Source organism: Taurulus bubalis (genome assembly GCF_910589615.1).
Source record: "Taurulus bubalis genome assembly, chromosome: 1".
Classification (NCBI taxonomy): Eukaryota; Metazoa; Chordata; class Actinopteri; order Perciformes; family Cottidae; genus Taurulus; species Taurulus bubalis.
Window position 1 is genome coordinate 39580594 of NC_136589.1, and position 16464 is coordinate 39597057.

At 39.6% G+C, this 16464-nt stretch overlaps 2 protein-coding genes across 5 annotated transcripts; one reads left to right on the top strand and one right to left on the bottom strand.

Annotated features, from left to right (window-relative positions):
• Nucleotides 1–167: 167 nt before the first annotated feature.
• Nucleotides 168–4638, top strand: LOC306747523 (uncharacterized protein). Its single transcript, XM_079230580.1, has 7 exons — nucleotides 168–265; nucleotides 833–932; nucleotides 1271–1477; nucleotides 2048–2161; nucleotides 2650–2797; nucleotides 3415–3573; nucleotides 4151–4638. The coding sequence occupies exons 2-7, from the start codon at nucleotides 834–836 to the stop codon at nucleotides 4201–4203; spliced, it is 780 nt and encodes a 259-aa protein (XP_079086706.1). The 5' UTR covers nucleotides 168–265; nucleotide 833; the 3' UTR covers nucleotides 4204–4638.
• Nucleotides 4639–5942: 1304 nt separating this feature from the next.
• On the bottom strand, nucleotides 5943–12961 carry LOC306742182 (heterogeneous nuclear ribonucleoprotein C). 4 transcript variants are annotated; one of them, XM_079224524.1, is made up of 9 exons: nucleotides 12885–12961; nucleotides 11037–11143; nucleotides 9466–9731; nucleotides 8548–8620; nucleotides 8319–8369; nucleotides 7945–8117; nucleotides 7450–7563; nucleotides 7113–7273; nucleotides 5943–6523 (listed from the first exon to the last, which is right to left on the bottom strand). In XM_079224524.1, the coding sequence occupies exons 2-9, from the start codon at nucleotides 11039–11041 to the stop codon at nucleotides 6416–6418; spliced, it is 951 nt and encodes a 316-aa protein (XP_079080650.1). In that variant the 5' UTR covers nucleotides 11042–11143; nucleotides 12885–12961; the 3' UTR covers nucleotides 5943–6415. The 4 variants fall into 4 exon arrangements, with proteins under 4 accessions (XP_079080650.1, XP_079080649.1, XP_079080648.1 ...); XM_079224523.1 differs by having other exon boundaries at nucleotides 7113–7276; XM_079224522.1 differs by having other exon boundaries at nucleotides 8319–8372.
• Between the last annotated feature and the right edge of the window lie 3503 nt (nucleotides 12962–16464).

Consider the following 16464-nt stretch of genomic DNA (forward strand, 5'->3'; position numbering starts at 1 on the left):
TATTTCCCCTGAACAGGGAAGAGGCTTGTTTGCTTCCTAGATCTCACACCTTGCAGTTAAATGATGAGAAGGCCACACCCTGTTCAGGATGTAGCAGAAGAAGAACACAACTTCCCCCTCCTCCCACTTGCATCACCACCTGTGAGCAATAGCTCTGATGTTTGCTGATTTAAATGATTCCTGCAGGGATCATACGACGCAGAGGAGAAGAAACTTCTGAACAAAGAACATTGCTGCTGCTCAACGTTTGACTTTTACAGCTCAGGTAAGTCACTGGGGAAAGCTCGACTTTTGGTTCCATCTCTGAGTGATACCTTTTTTTGTTTTAGCTCATTTTAATCATTTTAGTGAGTTTGTTTGCGGGTAATTGCAAGAATTGTACCTATTGGTAGATATAGCTGATTTTGAAAGACGCATCTAGTTTGACTTGATGACTTTTGAGAGTTAATTTCCCCTGAAAGACCAAACTGACATTTTCAGGTTTAAAGGTTATACAATATTTTAAGGGTTGTTATAATTTGAAAGTTTGTCTCGCTTGAAGGAGTTTTTTTTACTACTTATTTGTTTAAATGTTGCATTTATGGTGCGCATAGCACACTTATGTGTTTTTGCATTTAACATCTTTTCACTGAACCAAATGTGTTTTCTAAGTAGTAGTACAATAATAGTTAAGTTAGTTTAAATGTTTTCAATGTAATTGATTATGAATATGCTGATAATATGACTGTCTCAAAGTCAAAGATGTTAAAAGACTTAAACTGTAGTCTGATGTATAGACTGTTTCTCCAACCAGACTTTTGATATTCTGTTTGTTCACTTACTTTCTTTGAAGAATGGAACGTGGATTGATCCTGTTGGCGGCGGCGCTGGTCGTGTGTGTGTCACAAGGCGTCCAAGGAACTGATCATTTGTCATTTTCCAACAACACACAGGTTGGATTTCTTTCACTTTAATCCCCTCGGTGTAAATCATCACATCACCTGCTTGACCTTTTGTACTTCAAACAATGTATTTGTTTAAGGACACCTTTTCTAAATGTCTGTTTTTAGAATTTGAAGTTAAATTATTTGCCTTCAAAGGTTTACAAATTAATTTGAAATGTAACAGCAAACCAATACAAAGGGGTTTTATATGGATCTTTAAAGGTATTAACTGATCATTATAGTTAATAATGCATTCTCTGTATTTTATTTTTTTAAATGGGCCATGATACTGTATTTAAGTCCCTATTGAGCCAGAATATTTAAGCCCTTTTGTGTTTGTCTACCAGGTGAACATCACTCGCGCAGGCTGCGGAGACACTAAACTGTGTAGAGAGATGCCAACTGGCTGCGATCCAACTGGGCAAAACTGTCTGTTCGTGTCTGCGGCCGTCGTCACCGGCCCAGTGGCTCCCAACGGCTTTGAGCTGACCATCGAACTCAGAGGAGACTCCAGCGGATACATCGCACTGGGCCTCACTCCCAATCCCGCAGTGGTAAGACACACAATTTCAAATATTTGTTGTTGCTAAATAAGACTCATAAATGAATCTCATGTCCCTTTTTCAAGCGGTGAAAGCCTTCACAATATGTGATTTCATATGGTGGACATGCATGTGTTTGCGAAAGGATGCTGGTTTCCAGAGTGATTTGAATATTCTTTGCTCTTCCAAAAAAATGCTTTCTGGCAGCCATTGTTTTGGAAAGTCAAAACTTTCCACCACAAAGTTGTCCTTAACGGCCAACAATTGTCAAATAAATACCAGTCTTATGATGCTGTAGCTTATAGGTTTATGATGGTTGTTCTACCAATATAATGCATTTAAAACTGTTGAAGCACATTGTGCAATGACGATCCAAAACATGACATCACCACAAACATTTAATACATGCAACAGGGAAGTGGTTGCAAAAAAATATTGCACATTGTTGATGCCCAAAAACACAGAAGACTCTGACTGTTAGAATTTGTCATTGTGTTCACTTCACGTTTGCTATATTACAGTATCACCACTTTTTTTTTTTTTTTTTTTTTTTTTTAATTTTTTTTTATTTAATCTTTTCAGGGAATCACCAAGCTTTTTATCTGCGCTGCAAACAATGCCAACAACGGGTCGTTCTTCTTCAGGACGATGGATAGAAACGACACTAACACTTCTATGCTCTCTGGAAATGAGATGGTGAGACCATACAGATGTTAACATCAGGAAATGTACTTGTTTATGTTTCATGAGACGAGGGATTGCAAATTGACATGCACACAGCTGATTAATTCAGGATTCTTTATACTGCTGTTTAATAAAAATATTCAGAAAATACAAAACGGCAATGAATTCACTTGGTGATCAGATGCTTAACCAACCAAGATGGATTATGTTCTAATGCAGATATTTGCTAACCACAAGGATATTTAGGGGATTAGAACAATTCTTGCAAAAACTTATTTTGTATTTTTAATTATGTCCAATCTCCCATAGTCTGGTTCAGATCTGGTGACTGTGAAGGCCATATAGCATATACTTAAATTGCATCAGATATGTTTCTTCACTCTATTATCCATCTCTCAAAATATTTTATTGCACAGATACTTGCTTTATACATTTTTCTTTCTAATTTGCTTCAGCTGAAGGTTTCCTGTATTTATTTGACATTTCTGTCACCTTTCTAGATTGTGACAGAAATCCGTGGCGTGGTGACTGGAAGTGTGATCATGTGCGAGTTCAACATCCCGAACTTGAACGCCACCAACCCCAACACCAGAACCAGCCATGTCTCCACCTTCAACGTCTCCCTAGGGAGTGGGTCGACTACTGGGAGTAAGTGGACTAACACACACAATGTACATTATGCAGTAATTGTGTACATTAATGTACAAGTTTGGGTCACAAACAGATTTTTATGTGGAAACCTGGATAAAACGATGTGTGTATGTGTTGCACAGCATTCGTGTATTTCATCCTGAGTATACTGTATGTTATTCAGTGGTGTAAAGTAATTATGTACTGTATTTAAGTACAATTTTGCGGTACTACAGTTCAAGGAAATATTGTATTTACTCCACTACCTTTTTTTTTTTTTTTTTTTTTTGGGACATCTTTAGATACATTAAGTACATTTTCTAAAATAGTTCTTTGTATATACAAAGAAAGATTAAAGACGTTTTTCAGCATTGAGGACTTTTACATTTTCCTGATTATACTTATAATTTTACTTGTGTAACATGTTCAATGCAGATAGTTTACCATTTTAATTAGTACTTGTACTTAAGTTTTTTAATTTCTCAGTCATTGATGTAAAATGGTGAGATGAGAGAACAAGTAGATATATTTCAACTGTCAATGTTAGTTTCTATTGTGACTAAGCTTCCCCCCCCACACGGCTGTCCATGAGAACGTGTGTAACCTCCTGCTCTGTCCACTTCGTCATTGTTCAGCTATGATCGGCCCCTTCACCGTCTCACTGGACGCTGGCGCTGTGAACCTGCGCGATACCGCCAACCCAACGACGGCGCCCACCGCCACGATGCCCACCAACACCACGATGCCCACCAACACCACGATGCCCAACAGCGGTGCAGCCGTCCAGCCTCACGGTAAACTGAAAAGACATTTTCTCCATAAACCGTTTGACCTCAGGGTCCCTTAAGTAGTATAGTTTTGTCTCTTTTGATTATATCTGATGGTCTTTGCCAGCAAATGGATTTTCCCAGTTATGGAAGTTGATATAACGCATATTTTATATCATATTTATATGCATGCTGCTTGTCTGCAGTAGTTATAATTAGAAAAGCACACTTTTATTCTTGCCTCTAGTAGTAACCATGCCAGGTTTTATTTTATTTTTCCAATTTCTGCCTCCACCCAAAAGCGATGAATGAAATGTCATCTGTGGTGCTCAACATGTTGCATGTCTGTCCAGAAATAATGTGTTGTATACTCTGGGTGACAACTGAAGAGTTGGCTCCAAAAAACACTGACATGTTTAGAGTACCAGGGGACATTGTTTATGCAAAGACATTTCTTTAATGCGCCACAAATCAATCTCCATTGAGGTGTAACTCTCAGACGGATATCTCAAAACCACAGTAAATGCAACCCCAAAAAACATGTCACTGCAATGAGCCGCCATAACAGTTTGTGATCAACACTTTTTGTCTTTTCCCTCACCAGTTGTGCTGCTCCTGCTGAGCGTCCTCACGCTGTCCGTCATGCCGAGGGCCTGAGAGGACGTTGCTAGTTGAATGAAGATGAAAAAAGTGTCACACTGTATAAAATGCTCTCACTGCACTTCATCAGACATGTTTTAACTATCTTAACTGTTTATACTTTAAACTGAAACTCACTCGTTTTAGTGACTATATATATTTTTTTCTGCAGAGGACTATAGATTTATATTATATTACAGTTTTTGCATGCGCCAACTGTTCCTCCTAAACTCGTCCATCTGGCGCTGCAAGCTATTTCTGTGAATGCAAATTGAAAGACTTTGTTTGGGTGGTTTCTTGGCAGTAAACCTCAACCCTCAAGCATCCTTCATGGAAAACCACAAGTGTGATTATGTTTTATTCTGAACTGTGAAATGTACTGTCGCTGTAAAATATCTGGTCATGGGATAATGAAGAAGTTCTGTCTAAATTAATAATAAAGTTGAAACTATAGTTGGTTTGCTGCGTCACTTTCTTTACTCGCATAAAGTAAATGTTACTGAAAGCTGCCATGTTGTGAGTTCAGATTGTTCACAAATTGATGCTTGTGGAAGAAAAAAAAAATCTTTGGTAGTTGATCCAAAACAATGTTCCTAAAATCAAACCTTACGTCAGCTTTATCTCAACTTTAAGGACAAATGTGACCAACCAGAGAGCAGTACCAGGTGACAGAATACAACAGATGAACATTGTGTGGACTCATTAATTAAAGCTTTTTGCTGCATATTCAAACCCTGGAAGCGGAGCAGCTGGATGTTTACAACAGTAAAGTTACCAGCCACTCATTGCACAACCTTACATGCCTCTAAATTCCGATTGTAGTACAACACCAAACCTGTTCACATTTCACTGTAACATACAAGTGTCTTATTGCACGCTGGGGAAGCTTTGTTTTTACCAATGTGAACTATAACTAGGTTTTTTTTTTTGCAGCATTGGCCTTTGGTTCAACAGTGCTCATATCAATGGAGCAGCTGGATTGTAACAAGCACATTTATTTGGTCAATTTAAGGAGGCCCCCTGAAATTACTGTCATTGGCTCTGAACATGCACACTTATGCAAGAAACTGTCGGCAATGGAGAGTCTGGAGTGTAATCGTATAAGCTTTTCTATTCAAATGCATGCAAAAAGACCAGGCCTGGTTAAAACATGTCTGCTCAAGTTCCCTTGTTACTTTAGGGATAGCTGGAGACTTGATCATTAGTTTATGTAGCCTGTTAAAGGCATTGAGTAGTGTCGTGTATATATATGCAGGACAGATTCCTACCAGCAGAATGAGTCAGGAATTATTTTCAGTATTGAAATTCTAATTGTTAAAATAACCCAAAACATGACTCTTGAACACTGGAATTAATGCATTGATAATGCTCTATTTTGCAGGAAATTGAGGTGACAACTCAAAGATCAGCCTCATGTGACTGGATGCAAAAGTTGAGGGAACTTTATGAAGAAATTGTTCAGACCTACAGTGAACATTGCAACCTGGTGAATCAGAAAAGAAATCAAATGTAATGAGTTAAATCTGTGATCATCTTCACTCGTATGAAACGCCCGTGATCAGCTGCAGCGTCCAAATAGCTGATGAACAATGAGGGGGCGTATTGCTCAGAAAACTGTCAGTTGCCATCTTGACGGCTGTTGACAGACTCAGGATGTAACCATTGAGAGGGAGTTTAGTTAATTTCACTTATTTTTTTAAACCCTAAAAACAGCAGTGTAATTAGTCTGTGGGAGGGAAAAATAAAAGTAAAAGTGCTTTCCATTTTAATATTTTATTGCAATTTATTACTTTACAGTTGTGAATAGTATAAAAAAAACAGACCTCAACATACAGACACAGGTCACAACAAAGTCGACAATGAGAAAAGAAAACAAACACACTGAACCTAAAACTGGTCTTTCGTAGCTGGATTTGTCCTCGCATTAAGACATGTCCGTCGAGCGGTCGTCTCTGAGAACATTAACAGTCTTGTGTTTCCCGTCTTCTCCTGGGGGCCGAGCAACGACGCAGTAAAAACACATACCGAAACCCACAGCTAGTTATTCCTGGTACAGCAACACGGGACAAAATAAAAACGAAAAAAACAAACGGATGGGCTTGAGGGACAAAGGGAACAGAGTGTGTGCACCATGCTAGTTTGCTTGCTCTACAACACGAGTGTTAAAATCAGGAGTCCGAGTTCCTACTGGAAGCTGCGTGTCCGCCGCATGCGTCGGAGGGGTCCGCGCCTACGAGTCCTCTTCGCCGTTGACACTTTCAATATCGTCGTCGCCGTCCACGTGTTCTCCTTCCTCCTCCTCATCGTCGTCGTCCTCCTCCCTCTCTTGACTCTTCACCTGCAGGTTGAACGGGCGATTTAGTGAATTTCTTGTTACGTTTAAGTCGTTTTATACATATATCTGCAATAATCCCGATACATCAGCCAGGCTGACTTCCGTGTAGCTCTCGTTATTTATTTTTGATTTGTTGACAAATTGTCTCCTTTAAAAAAAAAAAAAAAGGAGCGTCTGAGGTGACATCTTTAAAATTGACTTGTTTTGTCTGACAGACAATTCAAAACCCAAAAGATTAATACAAATGCAATTTGTTTTAAAAAGAATGCAGTAAATTCTATTTCAGAAATGTTCTGCTTGATATTCGATTTAAGATTGAATATTAAAATGTACTTTTGATTGACTAATCATTTCAGCACCAACATGAACCTTTTCATCTATAAGCTTGAATGATCAAGGTCAAACAAAACCGTTTTAAGATATTCTAAAAAGGGTTACGCCAATAGAATTGCTTGCCAGCACTGGTGAACCATAGTGTTATTATAAATTCACTGGATGCATTGAAAACGTGCCATTAAAAAAAATAGTTTGGTATGAAAATAGCCATGAAAATCAATGATGAGCTTTGATGCAAAAATAAAAACAACGGCACCTCGTCCTCCTCCAGCAGGTCGTCGTCATCATCATCTTCGTCCTCCTCGTCAGAGTCGTTCATCTCCTGGCACTCTCTTTCCCTCTTCAACCCGTCGTCCTTCTTGCTGCTCGTGTGCGGCGGTGACGTCACCTCTCCTGGCTCCGTTTTTACACCCTTAGCTTCTGACAGAAATTCAGATATCAAGAGTCAGAGAAATCGTGGCGCCGCGCGACCCATCCGGTCACAAACTAGTGCATTTCATTCGTGACTTTGAACGTTACCAAGAGAAGAGTGCGTAGAGAGACGCAGGAGTCAGACACTGCCCGTTAAAACATACGGCGTTTCGCCCCCCTACCCGACTTCTTGCCGTGGTCCTTGTCCATGCGCTCCAGGCTATCCAGCAGGCCGTCCACTTTGCTTTTGATTTGGCTCAACTCCCGCTTGATGGTCTGCAGCTCGTCCACTTTCACTAAAGAGGGGGAAAAAAAAAAAAAAAGGACCTCTGGGTGAGCAACGGTATGACGGAGACAATTCTGAAAACCAATAAATCAAACTAGGGTGGTCAGCAAATATAAAAATATCATTATTGTGTTTGTCCAACCAAAGATATTCAGTAACAGTGATATGATGAATGAATGAGTCCCTAAATCCTCACACTGAGGCAGGAAGCAGAGCATGATGGCCACGTGGCCTATTGACTATTAAACAAATCAAAATGGTGAACTTCCTAACAATGACGCCATCAAATGCAGCTTATTTAGTGTGAACAATCATTTAGAACCAAGTGTTTGACTATCAAAGACATGAAAAACATATATTCGAAACCGTTTAATAATAAAGACAATCGTACTCGTTTTGGACGAGGAAGTCCTCTGACCACTCTTGGAGGAAGAGGAGAAGCTGCTCTTCGTCCGCCGGCTGCTTCCTCCGCTCATGCTGACCCGCGGGCGTTTCGACGGGATCACGGCGCGAGACAAGGGGGGAGGAGGGGGAGCCGGCACGCGGGACGGGTACGAGTACATTCTGAGAGCAAACACAGGACAAAAATAAATACATCAACAGAGTCTGTGTTGCGAAGTTACAGACAGTTTTAGTCAACAACAACTGATGAATTTGTCGCCTGCTCTAAAGACTGAAAGACCATTGTGTTACTGTCAACGCGTGACGCGTTGTCTTTGTGACAGGAAGGATTCAGGAAATGCAGAGAAAAAACATTTTACTCACCTATCATAATAATCTCTTTGAAAGTCATAGTCGAGTTCAAATGAGGAACTGCTGCTAAAGAAGAAAAACAAGAAAAGTCTGTGTGAGGAAATATGTGGAAGGTTCTCGTGCCAGCTGAGCGTTTAGATTTATTTACAACACTTTTTTTTTTAAAGCCACGCTCACTTATGGTATTTTATCTGAGAAGCACAGCGACAGCTGTAACGTGGCTAGGATCGTGGGGACTAACCTGTACATGTCTCCAGAGGAGCGTTTGGTGGTTTTTGACCTGTGTGGTTTGGGTTCTCCAGCCAGGTTGATGTCTGAGGAGAAAAAAGAACAATAAGAGCAACACAGGGGACTTCAGATCAGATCCCTCCAACTGACAAGCCGCTTGCAAAAGAAACAGAATTGACCTTTTAAAAATTATTATAAAAGTAAACTAACCAAGACTTGAAGCCGGAATGACTAACAATGCATTAAGAGTTTTACCAGCAGTAGAACATCTTGTTGTCAGCTGATCGTCCATCTACTTTTACTTATTGCCGGAGGGTTTGTCCAACACAAACTTAACCTACGATATTTGTACACTCAAAAGTGTGACATGGAAACCTAAAGCCTCTAAGACACTTGTACTTTGTGATGTACTCTAGGTCTAGGAGAAAATAGTCAGTGACAGATGGAGCAGGTGTCTTTTACTTGGTAATTGATTTTTTACATTTCTGGATCTTTAACTTCACAGGTGGTCGCAACAAAAAGCTAAATCTTTGAGCTTTATACTAGTAATGATGGTGTTTTATTTTGCCCATAGCTTTGGCACCAGAGTCTCCCACTGCAGAGGTTCCCCACATAGAGGACATAAACCCACCAAGGGGTCACAAGTTAAAGCCTTTTCAAATTCTGCAAGTATGTTGTTGTTTTTTTCTCTGTGACTTTTCTTTATTCTTTTCTAGTGTGAGGTATTTGTAAATTGTACTTCCTAATGCCTTAAATATGAATCACCTCAATTAAGAGGAATAATTATCACGATTAAATATATGCAACTTGTGTCAAAAGACCTTAAATATTAGCGCTTTATTTCACGGAGTCACTGAAGGTTGGGCTCCATTGTCCTACCTGCTTAAGATACAAGTACAGTCGTGACAAAATATCTTACGAAAATCCTTACCAAGTACTTGCCCGACGATCATCCTCCCGTCCTCCGCGTTGACGGCGGTTCGGGCGTTCCGCTCGTTGGCGAACTGAACGAAGGCGAAGCCCTTGTGGACGGAACAGCCCACGATCTTGCCGTATTTGGAGAAGATGGCCTCGACGTCCGCCTTGGTGACCAGCAGGGTGTTGAGGTTACCGATGAAGACCCGCGAGTTGAGGGAGCGCGGGTCGGTCTTGTTGGTGATGTTGCTGGCCATCAGGCTGGCGGCGGTGGGTGAACGACTAAGCAGGAACATACACACACACACACACACTTTAGTGGGCGAATAAGCAACATTCTCCCCTCTGGACTATACTTAATATAATTCTCTTCTTATTCAATGACAACCAATGTCCCAAAGAGACATTCATTTATAATACATTAAGGTCTCATTTGGCACCACATACGAGCAACAAACCAATCAAAAAGGAAGCATAGTAAGCGTCCACATTTGAGGCTTGAAACCAACTCAAGACACGTGCTGACCTGGAAGTTTGTGGGATCATAATACTGGCACCAAAATGACACTTGACTGACTAAATTATTAATGTTAGTCCCTACCAACTCAACAGTAGCATACAAACCTTATGAGTCAGAAAATTCACTATTGACACATTCAGATCTCGTAACGCAATTTAAAAACTGGGCTTGCTGCTGCACAATATATTTAAGGATATTTAGTCTCCTGTATGGATAATTACAAAGACCAACTGTAGGCAACACATAAATCACCAGTTTTCCACAGGATGGTAACTGTCACCTCCACCCGAGTGACAGAAACAGGACCTGATTTTAACACAATCACAGAACTGGCTGCAGGATTTGGGGCTTTTCAAAACTATATTTTCAGTGTCACGGACCAGCGAGTCTAATTCTCTCTAGCCGTGACTTGTTCAGAGTTTGATGGGTTCAGGGTTCAAAAATGGCCGACTTATATTTATTAGTCATTAACTCAAATTATTGGCAAGTCCATTGGCGATTTTATACAGCAGTAAATTATGGTTGATGGTGAATCAGGCAGAAACAATTATTGTTAATTTCAGTCAGCAGGAGCAGTTACACTTAATATATAATTAGTAATGCGAGTATGGCGCAGCAGTTCATATTAAACCGGTTAAGGGAGCCTGGATGTTCATATTGTTCTGATAATTGTTGCCCATTTTTAACTGTCTGTGTAACTGATGAGGAAAAAGAAAGGAGTGAGATAGGCAGTTAACTGCCTAAATGGATTTATTTTGTCTTGTTTTTTTAAGTATTTAATATGCATGCATGTTTTAGATAAAAATAGTCAGGAGCATTAATGTACGCACCAATTCCCTCACCTCATGTTTTATAGCTTTAGCTATAGGTTTATTGTGAATTGGATCGCCGCGGGTTGTCATTTCTATAAATTGGGACACACCGTTCTAACAGACTAAAGGGAGGATGCGAGTATTCAGAGAAGCCCAGAGCTTTGTGTGAATTCAAGACAGCAAACATGAAAACAGTAGTGGCATCAACAATGACCACCCCCCCGGCTCACAGGGGGCCCAACATTCATCACTCACTCCATAGCGTCTGTGTGCAGGGCTGCAGCTGTCGTCTGTATGACTTTTGACACTGCAGGCTGGGATCAGTTTGGGCTGGTGTCGACCGTCGCCCCTCGCGATATATACTGAGGTAACAGAAAACACACCTCAGTCAAGCTGAGCAGGGTTATCTTGCACTAAGTCTTACCTGGTTGTAGTGTATACAAGAGTTTAGTGATGCGGCTCTTAAAACAAAAACAACAACAACCGGACCCCCCAATGCTTGTTTAAAAGCAACCTAATGTTATTAAAACATAAGCAGCTAGAAGTGAGACAATACTGTACACATCCAAGTTTAAAAGAAACAAATCTAAACCATTAACACCAACCGGACAGAAACGTGTATTTTGAGGGGCCTAATTTGTGTTTCCTTTATGAAACTGATGTAGAAAAGGAACAGAGGATCAACTTCCGTAAATAGACGTTAAAATTATACATTTGATCTAAATTAAATTATAATTTATGCAAATCAACAAAAGGCATTTTCTAATTTTGACAAAACATTACAGGTGTCAAAGTTAACAATCCCCTGTAGTGATTCGAGGTAGAATACGCAACACTTTAATGATTTGACAATTTATAATCCAAACATGGGTCGTCCCATTTATGTTTTCATGTTGTACTCCTTAACAATTTAAGTATATTTAACAGGATAGGATTTGTTGACATCTAAAGTATGTGTACGTCTAAATTAAACTTAGATGGAGCATATGACAAGGTAAATATAAGTACCATCATCAACACATTAATACTAGTGTTTCAACATTTACATTTTAAAAACAGGGACTTGGAAAGTACAAGATATGAAGACTGACTTTAAAAAAGAAACATGCACACGTCTGATAGATGCATGATCTTATAGGACCACCGTGTATTTGTGGTTTATTAGTAAGTTCCGCTTCATGTAAACACAACGTATTAGCTTGTCTCTAATGTAAAGACTCATGTACGTGTGTGTGTGACCTGCGGCCTAGGGATGAATGTGAAGGCGTTGATAAACAAACAGCCATACTACTCATTCAGATCAATAAACGTTTAATTAATGTGTGTATTTGTAACGTTATGAAACACAACCGAGGCCAAAGACAGTCCAAAACAACCTTCCACGAAAAGGTCAAAAACCATGTGAAAAATTTACTCCACAAAAAAAAAAAAGCCAGGAAAAGCACATCTTGGAGATAAAATGTTTTTACCGCAAACAATCCACAACACACCAGCCAGGAGCCGGACAGCGCCACCACTAGGCTGCAGTGTGAACCACATGCTAACCACTGTGTTAGCATCGGGGGCTCAGAACCGGCTAGCAAACAATCATTACAAAAAAAAAGTCCAGAGCAATCAGATCAGTTCTTTCACTTGCAAAAAACAAAACCTGCAACATTCTTAATAAATGTGTGGTCGATAATACGTAATCAAATCGTGGATCAGCGTGAAGTTGCGACTGTAAAAAAACAACAACAGCGGACGTTGTGACGTGGTTAGCTTGGAGCTAACTTTAAGCTAGGTGGAGAAAAGCGTGTCTTAAACAATGAAAACGACAAAAACAAAAGACACACAAAACAGGCGAAACTGGACGAAAACGTCGCTTAGAAGCATCCAACCCATCGTGTTTCTTAAAAAAATAAAAAATAAACACATAAACCAGCGCTTGTGATGCGCGTGTCAGAGTGAGCTAAGCTAGCTACCTCGACAGCACGTCTGTCCATTTGCAAAATAAAAAGGAGGAGGAAAAAAAAGCATCGTTGAGAAAAAATCCTCAAAAAAAGAAAAGGGGGTCAAAAAAGTCAAAATAAAAATTAAAAAAATGTCTGGGAACAAAATACTCACCACGACCGATACGAGTAAAATGTCTTGCTTTTCGATAAAATGTGTTACTTTGGGTCGTCTAAAGCGACTCTACCCCCCTTTGAGCCGCTAGCGAGCTTTCTTCTAACCACCGAGCTGAGTTACGTCACCAGCGATGGCGCAGTACTAAACAGGGGGCAGCTGGTTTTGTTTCACGGAGTAGACCCGGGAGGGCGGCGTCGGTAGCTGAGCTTTCGCTACAATACAGGCTGTGCCGCCCACTTGAGTTTTCTGAACCGGTGTGGGCTGGTGTATAAAACGTGCTCACCTTATGTCTTAGAAAATATGTCCCTCCCAGCGAAAGGTATTCTCCCTGATTGTTTATAAATTAACTTTTTTTTTAAACTTTTTAGTTACTATTTTTAATCAAGCAAATGGCTATAAGAGTAACAATTGTAATTTATGCTCAAAACACTTCTAATTTCATGGTTTTAGTTCTCTTGGCAGGAATACAAATCAATAATAAATGATGATGCCAATGATTATGAATAATTATGCCACCTGTATTTCTCTTATAGACATGCAGGACCAATAAATAATGTGTGCCATATAGAATATATTATAACGCAGCTATTTTAAAGAGATTCATTCCAATTTTCAAAACAGTTTTTGTGATTGTTGTGAAAACACATACGCATATCTTTTTTAAATAACATCTAGTGACATTTGTAGCTATGTTTAAGACTCATGTCTACACCACCTAAACAACCTGTATCTTTACTGAAAGTCTTAATTTAAATACAGATTTGACTCCAGAATATAAAGAAAAATAAAAGGTGGATTACAAAAAGAGAAAGAAAAAAACAGCTTCTGGTAAATTGGTAAAACATGTCCAATTCATGTAAACAAACAAAAAATGTTTGTAGTAATTTATTTGTAAGATTTCAATATTGTACTTTTGGAAATAAAGTCAAGCGACAGATCACTGATGTATTACCACAGACAATCAGGAGGTGGCGCTGTTTCAATAAAAATAAAGTAACGGGGACACTGGAGATATTTAGATGAACTCCACATTTACCAAACAAGAACTACAACTACAACCCCTCAAAATCAAAATAAATGATATGACCCACCTATATTATACTCATATGGATTATTCTTGTATTTCCTAAATGCACTGTAATTTAGGTTTGACTACAGCATGTATGTAACTTCTCAGGTTCCTCATCTAAAGTTAGATAAGACGTTTCACACTAATGCTACACTCACAATGGTGTTTCAGGGTTGGACAATTTACACTTTTATTACAATCTCAAGTAATCCTATTCTTTTAGCTGTGTCACATTTCAACCAGCAGCAGGCGTCTAATTAGCCAGAACAATTGAAAACACCTGTGTGGGTGTGCAGAAACCTTTGAATATGTCAGTATTGTCAAATGAGTGTCGTCTCGCACAAACCTCTCTTTGTTTTTGTTCTTTTAAAACACATACGTAAAACATTTAGCAGTCTTTGCAACATTAGTCTGGTAAATGCAGCAGTAAAACAATATGCATGCACACAATACATTATGAGTAAATAAGCAGCATCTGTGTGAGCAGGTGACTGACGATAAAGAAAGTCACGTGATCAACAGAGGAGGGGGAAACTCGCTGAGGACTTATAGTCAACTACTGTTCAGGTTTTGTACAACACACCCTTTTCACAATGTTTGCCATCCTGAGAAGACCTTTTCAAACTTGACAACATAAACATTCAAAATGGGCCTCTTTGTGTTTCCTGCTGGATGGTTACTAATGCAGTCGCAGACAGGAAGTGTGTGTGTGTGTGTGTGTGTGTGTGTGTGTGTGTGTATGTGTTTGTGTGTGTTTGTGTGTGTGTGTGTGTGTGTATTTCCTTAATTCACAGTTTGTTAATCCCATCGTGACCCCTCAGATTTACCATTTAGGTTGGTAAACCACAGTGTTATGATAAAGTCAAGTTGATATTGGACATCATTTTTTTATTCAATTAAACGCATGTCGTCTGATTTGCATCATCAGCATGTTATTTACAGTTAAATGCTTAATAATGACACATGGATAATATTCCCACAGTACCAATGCCTTTTTTTTATGGTAGACATTGTGCGATGCCACAGTAGGAAAAGCACAGGTGTAAATGATAAAATGAATGAAGGCTGTATTTCATTTAGCTGCTTCAGTTTCAGGCTCATGTTGTATATGTTGGCTCACTGTCACAGTTTACTGGGACACTTGAATAAAACTGAGCCTTTGTGACTGTTATTAGCAACACCTGTGCTTTTCTTTAAAAGTCTAAATGTCTGCTGGCAACAAATAGTCTCGTAATATTTCTGAAAGCGTTTATTTCACCTGAGGAGGAAGAGCGACAGAAAGAGAAAGGATGTCAAGCAAAAGAGACCAAAACCAGCTGTTTTCTGTGTCTAGTTAGGAGATACAATAGCCCAACTTTTCATGGAGAATAAGTTCTTTTGTGAATTGTTTTCTCCCATCTGGCTCTGTTTACGAGTGCCGTCCCAGAGGACTTGTTTACAGCTCTGTGCATCATCTCGAGAATCAGAAATATAACTCTGACTTGCAGTTTCCCTGTGTAATAAGATACACAGATCAACGGTTTCTGTGCCCCCTTTGTGTACGTATGTCAATCTTTGCAGTGACATGAAGGGCCCAGATGTTTGACAGGCTGTCACGCAGTGTGTCCAAGTTTTGATGTGATTGGTACAAATGTGGGCGGGACAGGGAGTTTACTTAACCTTGTGAATTTGACGAGGGTAATAATTAGTATTCATTTTTTACCATAGTGTACATTATGCAGGGCTGACAGAGATTCCATAGGAAAGTCTGCAAGCCAAATAACCCGAACGTGGGCAGTATAAAGCACCACAAACACACTGTGTACACAATTATAGGGATACCACTGGAAATAATAATTACAATACATATATTATTGGTTTCGCTGATGCATTTGTCTAAACTAAAGCAACTCTCAGGTCTTTTTGCATGCATTTCCAGGCGACATCCATATTTACCTTTCTCTGTTACCAAATGACTATACAGGCCCATAGATTCTCTGTGCAAGGGAGTTAAACAACACATGATTAAAAGTGCCTGGACTCTCGCCAGCTAAACGTAGACAAAACTAAGATACTAATTGTCTTTGGCGCAGACGAAGGAAGGCTGAAAGCTAGCGCTCTGAAAAGCGAAACCATAAGCAACAGCCACGTCGAATCGATTACACAGTGTGCGTTCTACTAGGAACGTAGCAAGAATCAGAGGATTCTTTTCCAGGCAGAAACGGATCCATGTGATACTTTCCAGCAGGTTAGATTACTATAACGGCCTTTTCTCCAAATGAAGACGGAGAAAACACGTCACATCGGCTCTCATGTCTCTTTCAGTGTGTTAGAGAAAAGAGCTCAAATAACTGCTGCAATTGTCTATAAATCTCTCAATGGCTTGGGACCAAAATACATCTCCGACTGTCTTTTACCAAATGAACTCTTTCGGGGTCTTGGGTGATCAGGTAAAGGGCCAAATGTTCCCAGTTTGCAAACTAAACATGGAGAAGCAACCAACTTTCAGAAGATATCAGACTTACAAAA

Coding starts and splice junctions, on each gene's coding strand:
- LOC306747523 (XM_079230580.1), top strand. CDS start 834: ATGGAACGTGGATTGATCCTGTTGGCGGCGGCGCTGGTCGTGTGTGTG. Junction 933..1,270: donor CATTTTCCAACAACACACAG/GTTGGATTTCTT, acceptor TTTGTCTACCAG/GTGAACATCACTCGCGCAGG. Junction 2,798..3,414: donor GAGTGGGTCGACTACTGGGA/GTAAGTGGACTA, acceptor GTCATTGTTCAG/CTATGATCGGCCCCTTCACC.
- LOC306742182 (XM_079224521.1), bottom strand. Junction 8,621..9,465: donor GATCGTCGGGCAAGTACTTG/GTAAGGATTTTC, acceptor TTTTCTCCTCAG/ACATCAACCTGGCTGGAGAA. Junction 6,524..7,112: donor ACCTGCTGGAGGAGGACGAG/GTGCCGTTGTTT, acceptor TTCAACCTGCAG/GTGAAGAGTCAAGAGAGGGA.